Here is a 27,350-nt window from a genome sequence, read left to right as displayed (position 1 = left end):
ATCATGACATAAAAGTATGGATCATCATTTCCAAGGTTTGAAAAGACTGGAACACCTTAACCTGAGCTAGAAAAAAGCTGTCATTTATTACAGAGTTGACTAAATTATCAAATTTGAGGTTAGTGTCAAAAACGACACCCAGATTCTTAGCATCTGGTTTTACAAAGGGTGAGAGCTGACCAAAATCAATTGCAGACGGGTGGAGGGTGGCCAATTGAAAGTAAATTTAACAAAGATTTTTCAGTAAATTAAAAAGATGACGAATACTATTAAGGACACCAAAATGGACTGGCAACCCAATAAGGTCTGGCTCCTGCTTTGCACCCAATGATCTTATGGTAGAAACGCCCTAGCAGACTTAACAATGCTTATTACATTAATGTAACTTTGTCCACCCTGCTTAATCCAATTATGTTATATTACTCTTAAATAAATATATTAAAATGTACATTAAAATGTACAAATATTTGCCATGTTTGTACCCTGTCTACATTGTGTTGATTACTTTTGACTTAGAGATTCAATGAACAAGTATAGTTTGACTATAGGTGCACACAATTTGCATTCTATATTAACTTCGGGATAGTGGAGACTGTTAATAATAATAATAATAATAATTCTTTGCATTTATATAGCACTTTTCTCACTACTCAAAGCGCTCAGCAATTGCAGGTTAAGGGCCTTGCTTAAGTTGCATGTTACTAACTCTGAATTAAGTGTTACAGAAAATATGAAAATTCACAATTGGTCCATACCTGCTTGGCAATATTATTTTGATGTTCCTTCTCTAGTTCATCCTGCAATTTTTTCATGGCATCTCTAATGGCTCTTGATTTATCTTCTTCAGCCTCTTGCTGTAATGCGAGCTTCTGAGATACAAGCCGAGTTTCTAGATCCTCTGCCAAAATCACGTCTGCTTGGTCGGTCTGAGAGTAATTGTCTTGTTTTGTTGAGCAATTCTTTGCTGCTGCTTCTTCTTCAGAAACTTGTTGAATACAGTCCTTTTCTGCTTTCTGCACTGCTTTTTTAATTGCTGCTTCTTTAAACTTAAAGTGAAAATTATTTTTATTGAATACATCAAACTCAGAGAACGGAAACTGCAATAAGAACATGCAATATAAGAAAATAATTTTAAAAGACAAAATATTTTATCTGACAAATTTTCTTATCATCAAGTGCATAGTTCAGTTGATTTGTTCCATAAAATGAAGTTATGTATTTAGTCCAATGCTGCACGTCCATTTTCCTTTTGCTAATGCTGCTGATATGATGCTAATCACTAGAGGGTGTGTGAGAGTTTAAATTAATGCGTCAAAACAAAAAGAAGTAATCTCAGCAAAATAGAACAGCACTTGAACCTTTAGCTCAGTTGAAAGCTGAAATTCTTAGAAATATTATTACAGATATAAGAAACAATGGTGCTGGCCAAAGCACCAGTAGAATTTTATCTGTGGTTGTGCTTTGAGGCATCTGCTTCTTTACCCCGGTAGTGTGAAGGCAAAAGTTTTTCCATAATCTTTCATGAAGTCTTAGTCATGGTCTTTTGACAGAGAATCTTCAGATCTGTCTCCAAGGTTTTTTTGAAAATTTTGCTCAATGTGATGTATAAACATTAGAGAAACAAAGTGAAATTAAAACGGGGCTGATGCCAGCCTACATATCTTTTCACAAACTCCATTCAGCCATTCTTTGATACATATCATGTTCTCTTAACCAACCTTGAATATATAATGCCCACATCAATCAAAATTGCCAAATTTGCCACATTCCAAAGACACTAAAAACGTTTTAAAAATCCTTATAAGGACCACAAATAACTTCATCATTATGGAAGACTGTCCACATACAAACAAGAGAAGAAAAGAAACTACCACTGTTTCTTTTTCTCCATCTACCTCCGTTTGAGTAGCCATACGTCAATAGACAAATAGTGGAAAAGGCACAGTATGCAAACAGGTTAAGGAAAAGAAGAGCATTTAACTCTGAAATGGTCATAATTTTATGCTTATTTCATGTGCCACTAAAGCCAATGTCACATTATGCAACTTCTAGTCCTGGGGTATGCCAGATTACTCAGTAAGGAGATTTCAGTTTAAATCTCAGCTCTTTCCCTATACAGTACTTTGTATATGAGAAAGTATTGTAATTGTCCAAAAAAATCAACCTTTGAGATTTTGATGAATGTAAACGTTTTAGACCTCCCCGAGTCCGATTTACTTTCTCATAGGGAAAGTATTGTAATCATCCAAAAGATTGTTTGAGATTTTGATGAAATCTCAAGGTTTTAGACATCCCGAGTCCGAAAATACTATTTTTGGAATTATGTATGTGTGTCTGTGTGTGTGTGTGTGTGTGTGTGTGCGTATAAACAAGATAACTTGAGTACACTTTCACTTAGGTCACTTAGTATGAGGTACAAAACGTAGATTTCTATCAACTTTTGGTAGTACTTTTTTTATTCCTGCAGCTGCAGAGTCCGATTTATTCAACTTCACTTTTATAATAATTGTTCAATATATTATTAATTTGATTTGATTTGTTGTTGATGCTTCTTTAACATACATAATATAAAAATATATGTCTTGCAGTTTACTCTTCAAATATCCCTCCCCATATCTGAGTATATGAGAAAGTCTAGGGGACACCACTCTCAATTTTTTTTTCTTGTTTCCATTCTGTTATGGTACATAAAACACAAGTCAGATGAACCTCTCTTCTGTTTATATGGTTCAAAATACACATATTCCTCACTTCTCTGTGTTACACTCTATGCATTGCACTCCATTGGTTGTAAGCTTTCATGTACTCATAGCTCCGCCCCTACAACTAAAGACAAAATCAAACCTGTTTGAGTGTCTTACTGTGAGCCGTGGGCTGAATGGACTTAGTCATTGGCTATATCACATCTGGCAAAAGGCTTCACAGGAAAGCGCTTGCTCACTGCTTCCAACTTCCTAAGGTTATGTAAATGAAGGCAACAACTGAAAATGACTGGAAAAGACGCTTAATGTGACATAGCCTTAAGCTAAATTTGTCATTGCCTAAGTGATGCTTCACTACTGTCCAATGTTAATAGTCGAAAATGGTTCAGTTTACCTGGTCAAATGCACCTCAGTAAAAAAAAGAAAAAAGAAAAAGAAACTTATCAGCAGAATTTTTACTCCATCAAATCTGAAAAACTGATGAAAAGATATAAGCTAGTTATAGAAAAAGAAGCAACAGTCTAGTAGAAATAGTAAAAGCATCATCACATATTCAAAGTACAGGGAAATTCTTACTAGCTACTAGATATCATAAGCAAAGACACTAAATAAGATAAACGCTTCCCACAGTAGACATAACACACTTTTCTAATACATAACATGTTCTTTTAGGGATATTCATGACTTCTTTATTATTATTTAGGACATCAGTATTATATCAAAATATTCCAGTCATATGAAAAAGTTTGGGAACCCCTCTCAGCCCGCATAATAATTCACTCTACTTTCAGCAAAAAAAAGATAACAGTGGTATGTCTTTCATTTCCTAGGAACATCTGAGTACTGGGGTGTTCTCTGAACAAAGATTTTCAGTGAAGCAGTATTTAGTTGTATGAAATTAAATCAAATGTGAAAAACTGGCTGTGCAAAAATGTGGGTCCCCTTGTAATTTTGAAGATTTGAATGCATGGAACTGCTCAATGCTGATTACTTGCAACACCAAATTGGTTGGATGAGCTTGTTAAGCCTTGAACTTCATAGATAAGTGTGTCCAATTATGAGAAAAGGTATTTAAGGTGGTCAATTGCAAGTTGTGCTTCCCTTTGACTCTCCTCTGAAGAGTGACAGCATGGGATCCTCAAAGCAACTCTCAAAGGATCTGAAAACAAAGATTGTTCAGTCTCATAGTTTAGGGGAAGGCTACAAAAAGCTATCTCAGAGGTTTCAACTGTCAGTTTCAACTGTAAGGAATGGAATCAGGAAATGGAAGGCCACAGGCACAGTTGCTGTTAAACCCAGCAGGTCTGGCAGGCCAAGAAAAATACAGGAGCGGCATATGCGCAGGATTGTGAGAATGGTGACAGACAACCCACAGATCACCACCAAAGACTTGCAGGTCTTTGCAGGAACATCTTGCTGCAGATGGTGTATCTGAACATCGTTCTACAATTAAGCACAATTTGCACAAAGAATACCTGTATGGCAGGGTGATGAGAAAGAAGCCCTTTCTGCACTCACGCCACAAACAGAGTCACTTGGTGTATGCCAATGCTCATTTGGACAAGCCAGATTCATTTTGGAACAAAGTGCTTTGGACTGATGAGACAAAAATTGAGTTATTTGGTCAGAACAAAAAGCGCTTTGCATTGCAGAAGAAGAACACCGCATTCCAAGAAAAACACCTGCTACCTCCTGTGAAATTTGGTGGAGGATCCATCATGCTGTGGGGCTGTGTGGCTAGTTCAGGGACTGGGGCCCTTGTTAAAGTCAAGGGTTAGATGAGTTCAACCCAATATCAACAAATTCTTCAGGATAATGTTCAAGTATCAGTCACAAAGTTGAAGTTATGCAGGGGTTGGATATTCCAACAAGACAATGACCCAAAACACAGTTGGAAATCTACAAAGACATTCATGCAGAGGGAGAAGTACAAGGTTCTAGAATGGCCATCACAGTCCCCTGACTTAAATATTATCAAAAATCTATGGGATGATTTGAAGCAGGCTGTCCATGCTCAAATTGAACTGGAGAGATTTTGTATGGAAGAATGGTCAAAAATACCTCCATCCTGAATACAGACACTCATCAGAGGTTATAGGAGGACAGCATCTAGATGGTGTTATATTTGCAAAAGGAGGCTCAACTAAGTATTGATGTCATATCTCTGTTGGAGTGCCCAAATTTATGCACCTGTCTAATTTTGTTATGATGCATATTGTATATTTTCTGTTAATCCAATAAACTTAATGTCACTGCTGAAATACTACTGTTATCATAAGGCATGTCATCTATTAAAAGGAAGTTGCTACTTTGAAAGCTCAGCCAATGATAAACAAAAATCCAAAGAATTAAGGGGGGATCCCAAACTTTTTCATATGACTGTATGTTGACCACTCGCTTCATACTAGCCAAAATGAGGTTCTTCGGCTTATAAAAACAGATAGATGAACACTTAATGGGATAATTAATTGTAGACATTTTAAGGACTATTTATTATAGTTTTTGGTGAATCTCACCTGCTCGTGTTCCTGCTGCCAGGCCTCTTTTGCCAAGGAAATGTTTTTTTCAACCTGCTTCTTTACATCATCTTCTTTCTCTTTCAACCACTGCACCTTTGCTGTTGTCATTAAAATTTTGTGCTTATCTTCAAGCTCAGATGTGAGACTCGCCAACGCTCTGTTCTTCTCTTCTGTGAATTGCTTTCTCAGCTAAAAAACAAAAAATCTTTAAAATTAAATGGATGTTCCCATTGAATTTAGAAATATGTGCAGCACATACATGAAATAAGTATTGCAGGTAGTGTTTGGTGTAGTGGCTAAGGTTAAAGCTTATTTAAAGGATACTTTAATCCACTATATGTCTTACCTACTGTGCATCCCTGAGCAAGTCAATTAACCTGCACAGGCTCCAATTACAAAAACGTATGTAAACAACTGTACTGCATCCTTATCTCGTCAATCACCCGGGATAAAGGTGTCAGCCAAATATGCAGTAATAATAAATCATTATTATTATTATTATGGACTCACATTTAGTGTAATAAACAAACAAGTATAGTTTTAAAATCCTAAAGGAAAAATAGGACAAAGTGTAACTAGGTAATGACTTTTTTATGAAAAAGTACATATACAGTATACCATTACTATTGATAATACATAACAATTAATAAATACTATTATCAAAGTTAAAACTTTGTTCTTTTTTCATAATCACTCAAAAATAACCCCAAATATGAATGACGGTTTCAAAACATGCTGTATTACAGTATGTCTAGCCGTTTTTCAATTTTGCATTTAGAATTATAAGTGGTCAGAATTGGTTGATTACTACTTTACCATTACTTTGAACACATTCTTAATATTCAATGTATAAAATCCAACAATTAAGTACTTTTTTGATGATATTTAGGACTCCCTGTAAAATTACCACGTTTCAGGGAGAGCTGTGAATGAGAAACGTATGATATATGTGTTCACTTCCCTTTGTTCTTTTCCTACTATCTGAAACTTTTTATCTTGAATGTGTTTCCGAATTAAATAATAATAAATTATAACATCCAAATCTGTTGCAAGACAGACTCAGAACATATACACCAACCAAACCATCCCTTTGTCGTCATAAATAAAGTGGAGGTCAGTCCAATACCCAATCTTTCCTCAAGCTCTACTGCAAAATTGTGGGGCTGTAAATCCCAACAACTCAAACTCCTTGACACAGTCACTCAAGCCTGTCCCAACCTAGCAGTCCTCTTAAGATAGTTTACCTCCATCTTACTATTCTCATATTCTTTTATTCAACTTCCAAATCATTAGCTTCTTTCAGAATCCACTAAATCAATTTGAAAAGCTGGAGGCAATCCTGGCAGCAGTTAGTGTACGGCAGAAACCACACCTGGACAAGATGCCATCCTATAGCTGTAAGGAATTAATTTCTTGCAAAGTAAATTTTTAGTTTAGCCTAATATGCATATTGACATATATACATTTTGAAACACACTTAATCCAAATTAAGATCTGCCTGCTTATATAAGAGCTGTCCCTTCAGTCTCAGTGTTTAAATACTGGCTGAAGACTCACTGTTTCAGTATAGCATGTCCTGACAAGAGCTGATGATATTGCATTTCTGTTTCTTAGCCATTTGTACAAAAATATAAGCATTGCAATCATTACAAACCTTTACTAACCCTCCTCTGTTCTGTTCTCTCTCCTGAATCCTGCTGTGGCACTTAGTGCCACTGCTCTACTAACAAGCTGTTGTCCTGCCCATAGAAAAGATGTCAGAGAATGCTGCAAGCCTTGGAATCAACGGATATAAAGCTTCTGTTGTCAGACTAGACGGCCGGGACTCTACTACAGACTGTCCAGGACAAGGTAGATGGCCAGCTTGCCTAAGTCTCCAGGACTGTGACTGTGTCTGACTTTGCTATTTTCTCCAGGATTGTTTCTGACTTCAGTTTCTGTTTTCCACTCCCCTGGCCAACTGGCCATAATGAACAGATATGTCTCAGCTCCATTTATGGCTGGCTAATGGAGATCCACTTTCACTAAGCAGAAGAACTGGCAGCTCTGATCCCAGCATCCTGGGCTAACATCACACCTCTGTCATTCCATGAAGGACAGCACAAAACAGAGAAGCAGCATTGCATTGAGCAATTCCTCACAGGTGACTCCTTGTCACCTTAATTATCAAGAACAACAACATGAGCAGTGCAATATCTAGAGAAGTTACTGCACTGAAAAAATAGTCATACAAAAAATATGGAACAAATAAAGATTATTTTGAGGAGAGTAAATAGGGGCAGCTGTATTGATATACGGGAATGTCCTGGGAAATCTGGTTGCCTTTATTATCACTAATTAGATTCTCTTTGCAAGTCTTTGCCTGAAAGATTGTGAAAATTATCATTGTGAAACAGAATGCAGCACATTCTTTTGAAACAGTGCAAATTAACCTTCTACATTACCTCCTTTTCCTTTAGCTTCATTCCTTGTTCCACTTTCTCCTGCAAATCTTTTTCCAAGGTGTTTTTTTCCTGACACACAGTGAGGTAGCATTCTTTTGTTTCTATTACAACATCACTCATATTAGAAAGTTCTTTCCTGTAAAAAATATTTAACAATTAGAGGCAATTTTCCTTAAATATGGTGTTGCTTGGACTCTACAATGTTTTTACAATTAGCATTTCTGATGGATTAAAAAACAAAAAAAAAAATGATGTCTATCCATTTCTCAATTATCAGTCATCGGGGGTGCAGCCTATTCCAGGAGCACAGGATACAAAGTGGGGAGCAACACTGGATGGGAAGCAAGTGCACTGAACAGCACTGCAGTGTAATGGGACCACAGCTGAACAGCTGACCTGTTTTTAAATAAATAATTCAATGGCCAGCTCGATCTTTGTGGGTACACATGTTTGCGCAGCTGCGGAAGATTAGTGACGTCATCAAGGCGAGACACACCTGTGGTGCAATCTGTCTCAATTGCTTCTTTGGCTTTCTGTGGTGCACAATTGACACTCTGCACCCACCGAGGCATGTAAGGGGGTACCAGCTTGAGAAAATGAGAAAGGACACAAAAGAAAGAAAGGAGCCTAAAGGAAAGAGAGAGAAGCAGGCAGGAAGATGGGACAGTGGCAGTGTGAGTGAACAAGAGACAGAAGGCAGGGAGCTGGGATGGCATCCCAAAGGGAGCGTGGGGCTGACACTCAGGGGCGGAAGGAGGCCACTTCAGCTGTGCGATCAGTGAGCTGAAATGACTGACATGATACTTGGTTGGAGCAACACGGTGTAAGGCCAGGAAAAAAGGCAGTGAGGTGTACTGCCAAGGAAGCCTTTGACCACAGGGACACAAGCCTTGCAGCGCGAGTGAGAGGCTCAGTGTTGTGCCCGGCCAGGGCCACAGATGGCAACAGGGGTTTGTGCCTAGGAACAAGCGTAGAAGGTTGGCTGAACTGCTGATTAGGCATCTCTTCAGCTGCAAGGTCCCGTTTGGGGTTAGCTGAAGAGACGTCTGTTTTTAAAAGGGGAGCAACGGGACTGGGTTAGAAAGGACAGTTGCCTGCCTGGGAGTTTTGACGTCATTTTTAAGGAATATTTATTTGATTTTAACCTCCACCTTCACTTCATTTTATTGGATTATTTGTTTATTGCACTTTTTGCACTGCACTATTTATTTGGACACTTGAACTTCTGTAATAAAATCACTATGGCACTCTTGCACCTACCCCTTTCTTTGTGTGTTGTATTCTCATCTGCTAGGCTCATTCTTGTACGTTACAGATGGTGGCAGGTTTAAGAGGCTCCTTGAAGGAACTGGAAGCATGGAGCCGACCTGCACCATCACAAGCACACTTGTGCAAACACACCCAAGCTATTGGACCAAGAGATTATGATATGCTAACCCCTACCTGAGAAAGCAACCACGGAGCACACTGCCTTTTTTTTTCTATGTATTGTGCCTACGTCACCACATGGCAATACCTGAACTATTCTGAAGTGACGTTTGCACTGTTTTGTGTTTTTTGTATCTCACATCCCGTACATCTTTATCATATGAGCATCCCTTATCTATGATGGAGCGTTCAATCAGAAGAAAATATGAAGCTGGTTTTAAATGAAAAGTCGTTGACGTGGTGAAAGAAATTGGTAACTGCACTTGTGTAACAAAATTCGATGTGTCTGAGAAACTGGTGCGAGACTGGAGGAAGCAAGAAGATGTATTAAGGAAAATGCCTAAGACAAAATGTGCTCTGCAAACTGGCATTGCTTCATGGCCGGCATTGGAAAAATGTGTCGTATTTTTGAATGGGCGTATAAGTCAGGGTCTGATTTTATGATCAATTTTTCAGGTTTCAAGATCCGACTTATACACAAGTATATACTGTATATAGCATCAACTTAAACATTCACAACTTTGTGATGCAGAAGGAAAACCATTGTGCTGCTCCCATTTCTAGCTAGCTCCATCTATAAAGAACACTATAAATAGTGTATAAATAAATTCAATAAATTGTACCTGCCTTATGAAAAATTAAAGTAAAAAAGTATCTTACTTTAATTGACAAATCTTCTCCTCAAAGAGGCGGGTGAGAGCCTGTTTCTCAAGCTCATGCTCCTTAGACAGTTCTGTACAAAGATGATTTTTAGTGTCTTCCAAGAATTGTTGACTTGTTCTTTCATACCTTGATGAAAAGGTGATACATTTAAGAATCATGAATTTTACTATTGCGCAGAATTTAAGCTCAAGTTGCTTATTAACTTTGTTTGATCCTTTCTCTTTCATCAAAACTGTTCATTGCAGTTACTAAATAATTTCACAATGTACACACTTAATAGGGATGCAGAGACAAAAAAAAAAAATCACCAAAATTTGCACATAGGCATTTAATTCTAAATGTTAACATGTCACAAATTGTGTTTTTACATTATTGCATTTTACGCTATTAGCAATTGCAGCATATCAATATGCTCAGGAGTTAGTCATTTACTCAGCCTGTTAAGAGTCAAGCTGTCAGACAAGAACAGCTTCTCTTGTAGGCTCAGGTAGCTTCAATCCTCAAAGAGACACGCAGACATACACATTTAATAATAAAGTATTATCTAGGCACCACGGTGGTGCAGTGGTAGCGCTGCTGCCTCGCAGTAAGGAGACATGGGTTCACTTCCCGGGTCCTCCCTACGTGGAGTTTGCATGTTCCTCCGGGTGCTCCAGTCTCCTCCCACAGTTAAAAAACATGCAGGTTAGTTGCATTGGCAATCCTAAATTGTCCCAAGTGTGTGCTTGGTGTGTGTGCCCTGTGGTGGGCTGGCGTCCTGCCCGGGGATTTGTTTCTGCCTTGCGCCCAGTGTTGGCTGGGATTGGCTCCCTGTGACCCTGTATTAGGATATAGCGGGTTGGAGAATGACTGACTGACTGACTAAAGCGTTATCTTTTTATAGAAGCTTGGCAAATATTATAGGAAACAAACAAAACCAACAACCCCCCCACAGACATGCACAAAGGAATAAAAAATTAGAAGAAAACCTTTTAACTTGGCAAAAGATACAACAGCAGCCATAGTGAGGAATTATAATGGCTATAATTGTTGTAGGTATGAAGGAGCTCCAGTACCATTTCTTGAAACACTTCTATTAAATAATTTGTGGGCTAAAAATACTCAGTGATAGTCTGTCAGTGATTAGATGTGTAGCATTGTTCATAATTAGATACATATTAAAATTAGTAATTGACTGCAACTAACAATGTACAAGAAAAACATGCTACCAAGGATTGATTCAAGAGAATGAGGAAATTAACAACCACAATATTTTGTGCTTTATCATAAACACAAACAAAAGCACTTTGACTACAAGCCCTTTGTCTATGTGGACCTTCAGAAATAATGTCAGCCACAAAATTCCGAGTGTGTTACCACATATCTACAGTATATAACAACATGTGATTGTCTTATTAGAATGGCTGGTAAGCTTATAATAACCCAATTATTAGGTTTGTGTCGCACACGCACGCACATCGGAGGAGCTCTTTTCGGGCTCATCAGAGGTATGTCACACCACCCCGACACAAAAGGGGGCACTGTTGCTAACTGTGTCATCTCCCTTTCTCTCCACGCCTCAAAGACGCCGCTCAGTGAGGGTAACTGACCCCGCCCGTTCCAGGGGCTCCAGAGAAGCAGGGTGTCAGTCATTGGACAGAGCAAGCCACAGAACGAAGTTCCCTCCTGACAAAGCTGTATGCCAAAGGATGGCTAACCATCACCTATCAAGGCTATTTTCTTTTCATTTAACACTTATTGTTTTGATCACACACTTTCTTGGTGATATTTTCATTTTATTGGAATTAAATCAGATGACTCAGCTGGCATCTCAAGTTTTTGCACCTCTGGGATAGGACATTCTAACACTCAAGCACACTACCTAAGCTGGCATCTTTCCACACAGTTTATCCACAAGGTAACAGGCAGCAGGAGCATAGAAATAAAGAGTAAAGAGAATATCAGGTGTGTTTCATGACCCTTTCACTTCAACTGTTCCCAAACTAAAAAACATTCGGCATGCTTAATTATTACTGAAGGAATAAATCGATTATGCCTCTGCATGCTAGAAGCTAGAAGATCAAATGTGTAGCTTAAATTTTACTCTTGTGTGTCTATTCAACTCGTATGTCTCAAACGTAGTGTATATCAGGCATTGCAATCCAGTAAGGCAACTGAATTTCCCAGCACAAATGTAATCTTTCACTCAATTATATATTTCGGTTTAAAGTTAATGAGACAACAGTTAATCTTTTAACACCATTAATGCCTATAGGAAATTAAATGTAAATAAGATACAAGGATATCTGCCTTACTTACAAAAGCTTAACTTATTATTAATAATTAAGTGATTTTTTTTTCCTTAGGAGTTTAGGAATTTCAGCTTCCCGATTCATTGATCCAGCAATCTACTTTCTAATCTCACTTTCCGAATACAGAGTCACAAGGTACTAAAGTCTATGCTAGAGGAAACAGCCACCAAGTCCAGTGCAGGAGACACTTATGCCAGCACTGATATGTTCATTCACTCATAAGAGGTGCAAACACAAGTAACTTCTCACCCTGGCTACCTGTCCTTGAACTCTGAGAGGATCCTAAATTCTCAGATTATATCAATGCAAGCATAATAAGAAAGTGCAAACTCCACACATAACGCTTCCCAGGTAGGAACTGAACCTGAATACAAGCTTTGTCAGGTGACAGTAAATACCCTTTATGCCACCAACATAATCAAATATATACCTTTCAATTGTTTCTTGCTTATCTTGGTCAAAATCATGTATCATCTTTTTCATTTCAGCACGGAGTTCCTGGTTGTTTACTTTGAGATTTTCTTCAGTAATTTTCAAGTCTTTAATCTGCATTTCTAATTTCTAAGCAGAAAAAATAAAAATACAAGGGGAAGGGTTTAGCGAAATAGTTTCCAAAGTTCTTCCACAAAGTATTTTCAAGAGTGGAAATATTTAGTTTCATCAAAATAATAAAATAATAATTCTTTAGATTAAAAAAGGATAAACATATTTATCAGAATTTAAAAAAAAAATCTATTCAATTAAACTAATTAGATCTAGAATGAAAACGCTTACCAATAAAGTAAACCACCTAATGCAATTACGTGCATAGGCTTAGATGGTCAGAATAACAAAGTGATAACTAAAGGACCAAAAATTGCCATTTAAATTAATAAGTGTTAAAATTTCAGAGATACAGAAAAATAAGTTTCTTAATTTTATATAACACTACTTTATAGTTTTGTCATTAGCGTCCAATGTAAATGCACAAACAATGGGCACTTTATTAGGTCCACCAATCTAGTATACTTCTAGACTAGACTGAAGGCACTGGAAACATTCCACAGGAATTCTGGTCCCAGGTAGCTTGATAACTTCACCCAGTTTGTGCAGATTTCCATCCATTCATTTTTGCAATGAATCTCCCAATCCACCTGACTCTGCAGAGCGCTAGAATATAGTGAAGTGATTGTCATGTTCGCAGAACGAGATTGCGGTCAACCAGGTTTTGAAACATTGTTCAATATCCATTTTAAAATAATAGGCTGTGGCTATAAAGGGATGCATATGGCCATCAAAAATACTTATAAATGTTGTGGTAATCTATTAATGCTTGAATGATATTGACAGATATCATGTGGGCCAAGAAAGCATTGACCACACCATTATCTGACCGCCCTACAGCACTGGCACATTGACACAAGAAAGGGTGGAGTCATAAAATCATGCCGTTTAGACAGAATTCTGCCCCTAACATCTGTATGTTGCAGCAGAAACTGATATTTGTCAGATTTGATTACATTTTTCCAGTCATGTTATCCAGCCTTTTCTCTTCTTAACAGACAAGAGAGAGACCTGGTGTTGTCACTGGCTACTGCAGCTCATTTAAAAGATCTGACGCACTGTGCATTCAGAAATGCCTTTCTGTTATGCAAGCTATAAAGAGCTCACCAAGTATTTGTGTAGTTTTGTATAAAAATAAACTCATTAAGTGTGTATCACATCTCTCCAAAAGTAGTGAATTTAATAAGAGTGTAATTTCTGACTGACCCTGCAGAAATGTTTATTACATAATATTGAATAAGGAAGGAGTCAATGATTTGTCACTGCTTGGACAGTTCAGGTACCAATGCCTCTGAATTTTCTCACTGGAACCTACCATTTCAAAGGATAGTAATGTTAAATTTGTCACTAGAAATTTTACATTTCCAGTCAGTATGACACCATAACTTAAGCCAATTTTACCAGAATATTTACATAATAATGATAAAAAAAAACTCCTTAGCCAACCTCACAACTCTGTTTTAGAGCCCGATTCTCCCTCTGTATTTTCTCAAAATCTCCATTTTCCACTCTCTTCATGAGTGAAGTTTCAAGTTGCTTTTCTAGACTGTTCTCTCGCACCTTGAAATCCATAAAAGAAAAATGTTAGTAAACTAAAGTTATGTTTCTGCATCAAAACAAATCCAGTGGCTCTCACCTCATGATCTTTCACAGTCTTGTCCTTCTTTTCAAGTTGGCTTTGTAGGCTTGATACCTGACTTTTATACTGCTTTAGCTCATCTTGTAGTTGGACAATGTTGTGTCTTTTGCTCTTCAACATTCTCAGAAAATTTTCAATCTCATTTTTTAGTTTAATGATTATCTCATCTTTGGACATGCTTCTCTCCTGTTCATGAGTGACTGATGTACTGAAAAATATCAGAATGCAAATCTTGAAACTAGTGATTATATAAAATAGGGCAAATGTTCTGTACTGTAAATGGGAAGCTGACAATAATGAGTGCCAAGTGCCTCCAAAAGTGCTAGTGTGAATAAAAAGACACCTCTAGGAATGGAAGAAATATCTCAGTATATTAGGGCAGTGGTTCCTAAACTTTTTTTTCCTTGCAACCCAATTTTGCCTTTGTTGTACATTCAAGACTCCCAGTGGGGGGCAGTGGGTTATCCCCTTGGAAAATCTCTGAGGTAGGTCGAAACAGAAGCAATGCCCTTTGCTTGAAATGCATGAAGAGACCCACCATACATGACCCTTCCCCATTAAGTACTATTGTGAATGTCGATTCAGCGTGACCCATATTTTAATACATTATGTGTTACGGGTCAGTGAGGTTATCCTGCTGATTTTGAGATTTTATTTTTTATATTATATATATATATATATATACATATATATATATATATATATATATATATATATATATATATATATATATATTTTAATACATTTATATAGCTCTTTTCTCACACTTCGTCAAAGGGAAACCACTTCAACCACCACCAATGTGTAGCACCCATCTGGATGATGTGCCAGCAGCCATTATTGCACCAGTACACTCACCACACATTAGCTATCAGGTGGTGAAGTAGTGATAGAGAGAGCCAATTTGAGACAGAGAATGATTAGGAGGCCAAAATGACCAGGCCATGGTGGGCAGTTTTGTCAGGACATCAAGATACACCCTATTCTTTAAGAAGGATGCTTGGGGATATTTATGACGACAGAGAGTCAGGAACTCGATTTTACATCTCATCTGAAGGACAGTGCCATTTTTACAGCACAGTGTCTCCATCACTGCACTGGGGCATTGGGGTCCACATACAGACCAAAGGATAAGCACCCAGTTGCTGGCCTCAGCAACACCTCATCCAGAAGCGACCCTAGTTTTTCCTAGATGGTCTCCCATCCAAGTACTGGCTGGCCCCTAACATGCTTAGCTTCAGATGGATGTCCTTTCCTGAATCACAGGTGGCTGCCGATATATATTAAATCCATGAATCTATAAAAATAAATTTTCTGTCCATCTGGCAGTTACACTCTGTAGGGCATAGTACTAATGTTGACTATGTGCCATCTATTGGAATGTATTCAGTAATCTACATATATTATTAAAATACACTGCATTTTTCATTCTAACAGTTGGTGCATTGCAAATATTAGCACTGCAGCTGAGAATACTATACCAAATGTCATATAACACAGGCAACACACAAACTGAAACTATAATTTAATAAAGGAAATTTAAAAATGAAAATAAAAAGTCAATAAAATGAATGACAGAAGGAGTATTGCTCTCTTTAAAGTACATTAAACATTTTGGTTACATCTTTATTAATGTAGCAACATAGGAGTAGTAATAAACCATATGCATAAATAAAAAATTCCATCAATAAATATAAAAAAAATCCTGAGATTGAGATTAACCCCATAGACGTACTCTCAGATATTTCCCGCTATATGACAGTAAATAGGCTCCAAAGGGATTAGCATATTCGGTATCAGCTTTTTTTTAATCTCACATCATTTTGTTTCTATTTAAAATATGCTTTATTAGGTTATACTGTGGGTGGCGCAGTGGTAGCGCTGCTGCCTCACAGTAAGGAGACCCAGGTTCGCTTCCCGGGTCCTCCCTGCATGGAGTTTGCATGTTCTCCCCGTGTCTGCGTGGGTTTGCTCCGAGTGCTCCGGTTTCCTCCCACAGTCCAAAGACATGCAGGTCAGGTGGATTGGCGATTCTAACTTGGCCCTAGTGTGTGTGCTTGGTGTATAGGTGTGTGTGTGTGTGTGTGTGTGTGTCTCCTGCGGTTGGTTGGCGCCCTCCCCGTGATTGGTTCCTGCCTTGCACCCTGTGTTGGCTGGGATTGGCTCCAGCAGACCCCCCGTGACCCTGTGTTTGGATTCAGCGGGTTGGAAAATGGATGGATGGAGGTTATACTGTTGGTTGTATGCACCATCTGTTGGAATGGAAAGTGCAATGCACTTTTTAGTGCATGTGACAGCTTTAGGGTAAATGCAAAGTCACAGTGCAAATTGTGACTTTGGCGACATTGTTATCTCATTTTTGTGTATTTGCTTTTCAAAGGTTTCACAAAAACAATACAGAAAAGCGGACAGGCACTTTCACATAAACGGAGGATCTTTTCATATTGACAAGATATAGGCAGAACAGAAGATGAGGATGGGAAAATTTGTGTTTTAACATCTGTGTCAGAGTAATAATTAAGAAAATCATGCCTTAATATCTTTCAGTAAAGGTACTGCATACTTGAGAAGCCAACAGGATAATGGTGTATGAATGTTGAGTATTTTTATTTTAAACAGATATAAGGCCTAATGTTCAGGAAACTAGAACATCTAAACAATGTTGAGAAGAGCAGGCCATTCAACATAAAAAAGCTAATTAAACAGGTTCATCTAATGTCTCCAAAACAACATCAGGTCAGGTATTCAAGGTATGCAAAGTGCAATTATCTACCATACTACTTCTTTCAGCTGCTCCCGTTACGGGTTGTCACAGCGGATCATCTTCTTCCATATCTTTCTGTCCTTTGCATCTTGCTCTGTCACACCATCACCTGTATGTCCTCTCTCACCACATCCATAAACCTTCTCTTAGGCCTTCCTCTTTTCCTCTTACCTGGCAGTTCTATTCTTAACACCCTTTTCCCAATATACTCGGCATCTCTCCTCTGCACATGACCCAACCAACACAATCTTGCCTCTCTGGCTTTGTCTCCAAACCATCCAACTTAAGCTGACCCTCTAATGTACTCATTTCTAACCCTATCCATCCTCATCACACCCAGTGCAAATCTTAGCATCTTTAACTGCTACCTCCAGCTGTCTCCTGCTTTCTGGTCAGTGCCACAGTCTCCAACCCATATAACATAGCTGGTCTCACTACCGTCCTGTAGACCTTCCCTTTCACTCTTGCTGATACCCGTCTGTCACAAATCACACCTGACACTCTTCTCCACCCATTCCACCCTGCCTGCACTCTTTTTCACTTCTCTTCCACAATCCTCATTACTCTGTACTGTTGATCCCAAGTATTTAAACTCATCCACCTTCGCCAACTCTACTCCCTTCATCCTCATCATTCCACTGACCTCCTTCTCATTTACACACATGTATTCTGTTTTGTTCCTACTGACCTTCATTCCTCTCCAAAGCATATCTCCACCTCTCCAGGGTCTCTTCAACCTGCTCCATACTATCACTACAGATCACAATGTCATCAGCAAACATCATAGTCCACAGGGACTCCTGTCTAATCTCGTCTGTCAACCTGTCCATCACCATTGCAAATAAGAAAGGGCTCAGAGCCGATCCCTGATGTAATCCCACCTCCGTCACTCCTACCGCAGACCTCACCACGGTCACACTTCCCTCGTACATATCCTGTACAACTCTTACATACTTCACTGCCACTCCCGACTTCCTCATACAACACCACAACTCCTCTCAAGGCACCCTGTCATATGCTTTCTCCAGGTCCATACTACTTGCTAATTTTATTCTGTGTACTTCATCTACGATTCTTGATTTTGGCAGTTCATTCCACATCAGTACAGGACTCTTAACATTATTAAGACTGCCTAACCCAAGTAGCATGTATATTTTTATATCCATAACCAACAATAAATGAAATATTTAGAAAATGTATAGATAAACAATTAAAACTCAATAGTGCTTATTTAACTTCTTCAGTTGTACTCCATTTACCTATGACTTTTTATGCTTTTCCAGTTAACCTGCTTGATGCCCAGTTCTACATAGGAATCCGACATGTGGCTCTCAGGTTCTCTCTCACCACTGGAAGAAATAATTCCATTTGCTGCTGCTGATTCATACAGTGCGATTTCTTCTTTTAATTCATTAAGCTCCTCCTACCAACAAAAAAAGACTTTCTGTATGATCCATTTGCAATATTTATGAAAGCTGTAATATAAAATAGGGAAACCTAAATGTACCTGTAGAGACTTGTTCATCTTGTCAGTTATGTTCTTAGCAGCCTGTGCTTGCTGTAGTTGAAAGGTTAATTGGTTGACTTCGTGCACTGTGCCTTTTGAAAAGAAGACATACCACAATATTAACACAACATTCTCAAACTCACTTCAACCAATTCAGGGTTACTGTGGGCTGCAGCCTATTCCAATCGAACTAGGTGCAAAGGAGGAAAACAGTCCCAGATAGTCTATCGCTGGGCCATCTCACACAAACAACCACACAGTGCCAATTTAAAGTTTTTGCTAACCTGCTTAAACCAGTTCAGAGTCATGGGGGCTGAAACCCTCATCAGCATTAGACACAAGTCAGGTAACAGCTCTGTTCAGAGCACCAGTCTTTCATTGGGCCCACTCACATACATTCATACAGGAGCTACCAGATATGCAAACCAATTACTTAAACTATAAGTATTAGAAATTATATTGTTTATTCAAGTCACCAGTTATTCAATAAGGTTTGTTTTTAATACCACAATAAAACATACAAAAAAGTGCATTTTTTGCCTCCTTGCAAATACAATTATAATTTATTTTAACTAATCAAGTTCCAAAATCAACAGTTTTAAAAGATTAGCTAATAAATGTTTTCAGGTGCCAACTAGGCAGTCGTCACAGTAACAAAAATGAACCAAACTGAGAAAAGTTCAGTGTAAAGTTGTTTTTTCAAAAAATACTGTATAAAGTCTGTGAAATTCACAGCAAGCAGAAGCCTCATACTCAATCATAGCCTAAAGTTAAAAATCTAGTCATCACATTACTAGGGGAAAACTCAGCAAACAGATGGGAGTGAGATGATATTACATGCAGCACTTTGCAATGGTCTGTTTTGTGGTTATAGCTGGCATGCTGCCATTTAGGACTGCTAAGCATAAAAGGATTAGTCTTCTTGAGAATCCAGACAGTTATTCTATTCCGCGCTCTGTGTGTGTGTATCCCTGCTGCAAAAAAATTCCCTGTGGAATAACTAAAGACTACCTAACCTAGTTTTTTAATTACCTGTGAATTCTGATCACAACTTCTTCACATGAGTGGTATATGTATAAAAATTCACATTTGGAGACAACTGCACAAAAAAAAATCATGATTTAATTTGTCCTCTAAAGGAAACATTGAATCTGAACTTACTGACTTGCACTACTGAAAAATTCAAGCTATTAATGTGTCCATTTATATCCATCTTCACAGTCACAGGGATCTGAATAATTGAAATTAATTAATATTTTACATGCCCATTCTAGAACACAGGCCTTGACATGGTTAGAGGAACTTAAATGCACCTGGGAACCTTATGTCTTATGCGGTTGGTTGCTTTCCACTCCTGGTTGCCAGAGTAAAAAGTGCTAGGAACAAAACAAAAATTCAAATTTGACTTGGTTTGCATAAAAACCTAAAGAACTTGATCTAGAACTGGAGAACTGGCATCACGTTTACCAAGGGTTGGATAACACTGATAGGCACATCTCAACAAAGATGCACAGAGATGCCATGCAGGCAATACCCGCAAAGCAAAGGATGCCAAAGAGCTACAATGCCTCAATACTCAATGTGCATGTGTGGGACAGATTCAAACATACTACAGTATACATCAAAAGCAGAAGTAGGCTCTTGAGATGTGGAGCACTATTTTTCTTATGAAGTGAAAAAGAATTTGACAAACTGTGAGTCGATTTTTGTTTTTTTAAAACTAGCTGTTTTGTCTTGGAATCACACCATAATCCATCCCTTTGCACTGTGGTAACTGCCAGTGGTAAGCCACAAACACACAACATCGGGATTACAAAGGCCTTCAGAAGGACACTATATTTACTCTGAGTAATAGAAGAACTTCCATTCTCAGGCATGCAGGGACTGACTGTAAGAACTGCAAGTGGAATGTATCGTGGTGACACTAACTGAGCTCTCTCTCTCTCTTTCTTTCTTTCTCTCTCAGCCCTCATCATTCTGTGCAGCACTGTCACAACACTCCATCCATCTACAGTGTAAGTCCCACTGGCTACATCAAATATTTTGTTGTGGAATTACACAGTATAAAAAAGTTCTGGAGACTGATCCTCCAATTAGCTCCCTGAGATTGCACAGGTCTTGAACCAGCTGGGGTGAGGGAGGGTAGCAGGGATCTGTGGGTGACCTTCTCCAGGCTGGTGGTAAGGCTGTCCTCCTGGAATTGCAAGCCATCTTTTCTTCCATTTAGGAGACTGGCATCATCCCAACTGACTGGAAAACGGGACTTAATGTCCATATCTGGATTGGGAAGGGTGATCGCCTGGATTGCGGCAACTACAGGGGGATAACACTGCTCTCTGTGCCAAGTAAGGTCCTTGCTAGGGTCATCCTCAATAGGATCCATGATCACTTGCTCACCTACCCGCGACCGGAGCAGTCTGGTTTAGAAGTATACCATTGACCGCATCCTGACACTGAGGGTTCTCATGAATCGCAAACGCGAATATCGGCAGAGTTTCTTTGCAGCCTTTTTCGATTTTCATAAAGTGTTCGACTCTGTAGATTGAGTTGCCCTGTGGGACATCCTGAGGGTTTGCGGGATCCCCCCAAAGTTGCTGCATATTATGGCCAGCCTGTACACTGGTACTATGAGTGCTGTGCAGAGTGGAGACAGAACCTGAGTTTTTCCCAGTTGATTCTGGGGTTCATCAGGGGTCTGTTCTGCTCCTACTCTGTTCAATGCTTGTATGGACTGGGTGTTGGGCAGGGTCGTGTGGTCCAGTGGCTGTGGGGCATCTGTTGGTAAAGAAAGATTTACTGACTTTGCTGACAATGCTGTGATCTTTACAGAGTCAATGGAGGCGGCTCTGATCAGGACTCTCGAGAGACTAAGTGAGGAGTCTTGAGTGTCTGGGCTTGCGAGTGTCCTGATAAAAACCTAGATCGAGGTCTTTAATGACCTCCTGGACACGGCCATCAGCAGTGTGTCTGTCTGTGGAGAGAGTGTTGACCTTGTTGAGAGGTTTACTTACCTCAGCAGTGAAATTCATGTCTCTGATGACTCTTCCTATGAAGTCAGTAGACAGAGTGGGAGAGCATGGGGGGGGGTCATGAGGTCACTGGAAAGGGGTGTGTGGCACTCCCGATATCTATGCAAAATGACGAAGGTCCAAGTCTTTAGACTCCTGGTGCTTCCTGTTTTGCTAGACATGGAAGCTATTCAGTGACCCGAGACGAGGACTGGACTCCTTTGGTACGGTGTCTCTTCGGAGAATCCTTGGGTACTGCTGGTTTGACTTTGTGTCGAATGAGCGGCTGCTCATGGAGTCCCGAATGAGGCGTATTACCTGCATTGTGAGGGAGCGCCAGTTACGGCACTACAGCCATGTGGCATGATTCCCCAAGGGTGATCCAGCTCGCAGAATCTTGAGGATCCGAGTGGCTGGACAAGGAGAAGGGGACCCCCAAGTAACACTTGGCTGCGGCAGATAGAGGGTCATTTCCAGAGGGTGGGACTGGACCGTGTGTCTGCCTGGGGTGTTGCCAACCAGGACCCTGAGTTGTTTCGGCACATGGTGAGTGCGGCAACACACTGTACCAGTGCATGCTCCCCAATCTGACCTGACTCACTTTTTGCCTGTTTTCCCTGGTAAGGGTCACAGAATTCCTAAACACTCCCAGGCCTATCAAATGATGTCACCCCTTAAATGAGTCCTTGGTCTGCCCCTAATTTTTCTCCCAGTGGGCTTATTTAAAGTTTATTATTTTAAGTTTATTTAAATTGTTTCCTGGTATAAAATTCTGACCTGTATGGAGTAAACTGGTACACTGTTGCTGACACTCATTCAGACTTTTTGTAAGTCTGTTGATCATTTCCACTTTTTCAGATAGGATTTCTTCTTGCTGTTTCTCTGCTCGTTTAAGCTGATCTTTAAGTTGTTGCCAATGTTCAGTCTGAAAAAATAAGATTTAAAAACATAATGAAGTAAGAGATCATCAGTAAAAGAAATAAATATCCCTAAAAATAAAAAAAGAAAAGTAGAATTAGCAAAAAAGCTTATTTAACCTGCTCATTCAAGGCATGGGACTTTGCATCAATGTCCTGCTGTAGTTTTAATACTTCTGCTTTATGTTTTTCTTTTAAAGCTTCAAAAATAGTTTCATGTTGCTCCCTGGCTCTAGTCAGAGACTCGGATTGACACAAATCCTTCATCTGCTGCTGCATACTATCCACTGCTGCTTCGGAGACCTTTTGTTTTTTCAAACTCTATAAGATTCCAAAAGTATAACATCAGTGAAAAAATGTAAAGATGTGAGAAAGACATGTTCGATTATATTATTGTTTTTAATTGTATAATGTTCACTTTGCATTCATATACCAACCACAACTTTACAGCTTAACTTACTTTTGCCTAATACTGCTTTTTTTCAACAACACCAAAAATGTTGCTTGTTGAATATGCCTAATACCAATAGCTCAATTACGATATTTAGAAATTTTTGCAAGTACCTTAAAATATGTCAAAACAAAACTGTGCTGCCACCACCACAAATTTTGTAAACTACAATTTAGTTAAATAAGTAAAATGGCTAAACATTGATAGATATACATAAAAGGAGTTATATAAAACTGTAGCTTGACAGACAACAGATAAATATGACTGGTTACATAGAAGATAGACATGAAATGGAATATAACAGATGGATAGACAGACAGGTACAAAAGGTTATAAAAAAAGATATATATGAATGTCACTGTATAATATGCCACATACTGACAGATATGTAGATAGAAAGTCTCAAGCACATGCGGTTAGGGGGCATCTCAAGCATTCCAGCCAGGTAAGCAATTCCATCCTAACCTGAGAAGGAGTGCTGTTGCTAACACAATCTCCTTTAACACCTACTGTTCAAAGGGACACTGGCCTGAAGACATGTGACCTCACTTCTGTGCCAGCCAATGAAACTCTGCCCCTTCCAGAAGTCCACTATTAACACTCCAAAGGCCACCAGAAGTGAGTGTTCTTTATGGACTCATGACTGAGGAAGATTTACCACATAAGTACCCCAAATCTTTGCATGGAATTTCTTTCCTTACTTTCACAACAGAGAGACAGATAACATTCAAGCACTCACCTCTTCCAACTTTGCAGTTAAGGTGCTAACTTGCATTTGCAATCCTTTAATCTGCCCTTCAAGCTGCATCTCTCTTTCCTTTCCCAATTGAATAAGCTTTTTGGATTCTTGCAAACTAAGACTCAAACTGCCTTTTTCATCTTTGGGGAAAATAAAAGCAATTAGTATATAAAAAAGGTGCATACAAAATGAACAATAGAAATATTTGAAAAGCTTTTCTTCTTAAATGTGATCAAAATGGGTTTTTAATAGTATTGCTGCTCACACTGGGCATTGCTTGAATATTAAGAAAAAAGGATTTTCCAGATAAGATTTTCTCCAGTTATCAACCGAACTAGAATAACGTACCTTTTGAGATAGCAAGCTGGTGTCTAAGGTGCCTCGAGTCACGCATGGACTCTTCTAGCTTTTTCTGCAGTTCTTCAAGCTGCCTTCTTTGTGCATTATACAGAATATTAAGCTGTGTAATTTTTTGTTTCTCTGCTGAATCTATCATTTTAAAAAAAGTCATTTCAGATTTTAGAATTGTTTAATAAACTATAAAAAAAACAGCAATCCTTAAACATATAAATCATTAATTAATATGTATTATTACAATAAACTGTACACAGGCAGTGCCCAGGCCAGGATTCAAAACCATGAGTTTCAGCACCAACCACCGAGCCACCACGTCATTCCAACATTAATCACTATTAACCAAAAAATACTTAATTTTGCTGCGATAGTTAAGAACATAAGAAATTTGACAAACGAGAGGTGAGCATTCAGTCCATCAAGCCCATTTGTTTAGCTAATAGCTAAGCTGTCCCCTTATCTCATCCAGCTTATTCTTAAAGGCTGTCAAGGTTTCTGCCTCAACTCCATGTCTGAGTAGTTTGTTCCAGAGTTACACATTTAATAAGCCTATGTTTTAGGTGCCATCAAACACCTGACACAGGCAAGTTAACTGGCAACTCTAAAATGGCCCAGTGTTGAGTAAGTGTGGGTGTATACATGAGTGAGAACAAGGAGAATCCCATTCATGATTGGTTCTTGCTGAGACAGGCACTGGTTTCCAGCACAAATGGTCTGTATGCTTGTGTCAATGTGATATTTCAGTTTTTTCATTTTAATAAATTTACTTTGTCTTTCAAAAAATTCAAATAATTTTAACACAGGGCTGTAATAGAACAAAATGTGGAAAAAAGGAAGGGGGGACTACATATCTCCTGAATTGTAGGTAGGTTGGTAGGTAGAACTTAATTTGTCTTCAAGGATAAATTTGGTTTTCTACAGAAGCTCTTTAAATAAATAAATACATGAATAGATAGATAAATAAATACAAAAAGAAATAAATACATGAATAGATAGATAAATAAATACAAAACACTATCAGAACACACTACAGAAAGACTAAAAATGAAGTAAATTTAAAAAAGAAAGAAAAAAACAAACTCTGACTTGGCAGTGCCAGTGCAGCATTATACAGGCATATTGCTGTTGGTATAAAGGACCCCCTGTGGTGTTTCTTGGCACACCTTTGCTTAATAATCTGTTTGCTGAAAGTCCTCAGTATTAGTGTGTCAGAGAGAGGACGTGCAGCATTGTTCATAATAGCAATCAGTTTTGTTTTAATTCTCTCTTCCTCTATCACTCCCAAGGTGTCCGGAATCCCTTCTATAACCAAGCCTGCCCTTTCAATTATCTTTTTAATATGGTGGGCCTCTTCTGAAATGATGGTACCAGCCCAGCACACCACAATGGCCATCTCAGAGTTGTAGAAGATGTGAAGGATGTCACTTGCTACATTTAAGGAATGCATTATCCTAAAGAAGAAGAGCCTGCTCTGCCCGATCTTATATAGTTCCTCTGTGTTCTGAGACCAGTCCAACCTGTCATTGATGTGGACGCCAAAGTTAATGGGAAGGTACCATCTCAACATCCACAGAGTCAAGCAAAGGAAAAAATTAATGGTTTCCATACGTTCAAGCCGCACTGTCAAGTAGTTAATAACACCTTTAAGCATAAATTTCCCAATCATCTCATCTCTCCAGCAGTCAAGACGATTTTCTAACACTTAACAGCACAGTGTCAGAGCTTAGCCCTCCCTATTTCCTGGAAACAAAAACACTATCACCTCTCAATTGGACCAATGCAAGTTACTTCTCAGTGGTCTCCCTGCTCAGCAGGTTAAATGGCCAACACAGAGTTCTAACAAGGACAAACAGTAATGAACACCTCAATCCTCCACTGGCTCAATTACACAGATGTCCTGATATCATGTTATGTTAGGAACTCCCCTACTCACTCAGAAAGATATTCGTTTCAAGAAGCCAGGCTTCCTGTCACCATTGCTTACATAATACATACCAGTCTGATAATTGGAATTCACTGACACAAGCCATCCTAATATTCCAAAGACTCATTTTGCAACTCTTGTTGACCATCCATTTACTGTAGCTCTTTAGCATCTGTTCTTCCAAAATATCCCTGTTTGATAAGCTTCATCAGTAAGCTCATTTAAATCCCATTTAAAAACACCCTGATTCTCACCTTTGTTTATTCAATTTTAACTTTCTCTTAAATTGTATTCCTTTGATTCTGTTTCAACTATATTGCCATTCCATCCACTTCAACTTACTTCTGAGTTTAACATATTTTACCCAAAATTATTTGTTCCTTTGAACTTTATTATATATTGAGAGTTACTGTATTTAACGTCTCTTTTAAAAGATGTTTTCTTGTTTGCTCTATGAGCATCTTGTGATGGAACATGCTATAAAATTAAAAAAAAAAAAAAAAAGATTGACAGATTGGTTATCACACAATTAAAATATATATCGTTACCTTCTCCAGTATTCAAAAACTCCTGTTGCATTTCTTTATATCTTACATCTTCATGTGTATCGCAATTATATGGCTTGGTCTGAACTTGGAGATGATAAGGATTATATTTGACTCTGTAATTGTCCATTTGGTTTCCAGTATAATTTTCAGGCTGACTAAAATGCTAAATGTTAATAAGAATAAAGTAAGGTTAGACAAGACGTAGTTGGAATGTACTTTCTCCCATCTCCAAAGATAAATGAAAACTTCGTCAGTTTACATGGTATAAAACACATTTAAAAAAAAAAAAAAAAAAAATTAGCAAAATTAATGAACATGTTTAATTTTCCCTGCTAAGCCTTCAAATGTGAAAGACAAGAGTCTCAAATCCTATACAACAATTACACAGTACACAATAAACTCTATATGAATGTCACACAAGAGTTCCACAACTATTCTACATATTTGGTTCTTTGTCTGTTACAGAAAGCCAAAAATTTGGTGATTACAAGTAAACAACAGAGCTGACGTATTACTACAGCATTACTACTAAACAACAAAAGCAAAGAATATAAAGACAGCTTTATCTCTTTTTTTTGACGTTCAAGGTATTAGTTCTATTAAGATTTTCATTTATCCACAGAAAATATTTATGAAAGCATGCAAAATGTTTAGCTTCTTGGTATAATCAAATTTAATTTACTACTACTTCATTGTGAAAACCTTAGAGATACTGAGATAAAATAATTAGTCTTATTTGGCCATTACTGAAAATGAAAAGAAATGTATTTTCTCGGCAGCAGATTGTGGGGGAAAAAAAAAAAAAAAAATCAAACTCAACTATGATGTTTGAATTACGGTGGCCCCAAAGGGTAAATGGTAGAAAATTCAAACAAGTGCTGCATGCAAAATAAGAGAGGGTGTCAAACA

The 27,350-nt window shown here is 38.4% G+C and overlaps 1 protein-coding gene across 1 annotated transcript in view; it reads right to left on the bottom strand.

Annotated features, from left to right (window-relative positions):
* Positions 1–27,350, bottom strand: part of cep152 (centrosomal protein 152) — a 67,584-nt gene that overhangs the window by 19,181 nt on the left and 21,053 nt on the right. Inside the window, exons 6-19 of the mRNA XM_051920657.1 lie at positions 26,442–26,604; positions 23,964–24,104; positions 23,616–23,755; positions 22,546–22,746; positions 22,286–22,433; positions 18,501–18,592; positions 18,253–18,416; positions 14,227–14,437; positions 14,037–14,150; positions 12,478–12,608; positions 9,754–9,882; positions 7,666–7,801; positions 5,219–5,410; positions 756–1,046 (exon numbers count right to left, since the gene is read on the bottom strand). Of these exons, the coding sequence (XP_051776617.1) occupies positions 756–1,046; positions 5,219–5,410; positions 7,666–7,801; positions 9,754–9,882; positions 12,478–12,608; positions 14,037–14,150; positions 14,227–14,437; positions 18,253–18,416; positions 18,501–18,592; positions 22,286–22,433; positions 22,546–22,746; positions 23,616–23,755; positions 23,964–24,104; positions 26,442–26,604 (2,253 nt within the window). The remainder of the gene's footprint in view (positions 1–755; positions 1,047–5,218; positions 5,411–7,665; positions 7,802–9,753; positions 9,883–12,477; positions 12,609–14,036; positions 14,151–14,226; positions 14,438–18,252; positions 18,417–18,500; positions 18,593–22,285; positions 22,434–22,545; positions 22,747–23,615; positions 23,756–23,963; positions 24,105–26,441; positions 26,605–27,350) is intronic.

Source organism: Erpetoichthys calabaricus, chromosome 17 (genome assembly GCF_900747795.2).
Source record: "Erpetoichthys calabaricus chromosome 17, fErpCal1.3, whole genome shotgun sequence".
Taxonomy (NCBI): domain Eukaryota; kingdom Metazoa; phylum Chordata; class Cladistia; order Polypteriformes; family Polypteridae; genus Erpetoichthys; species Erpetoichthys calabaricus.
The sequence above is the reverse complement of the archived record's forward strand: the minus strand, read 5'-3'. Positions and strand labels throughout refer to the sequence as shown.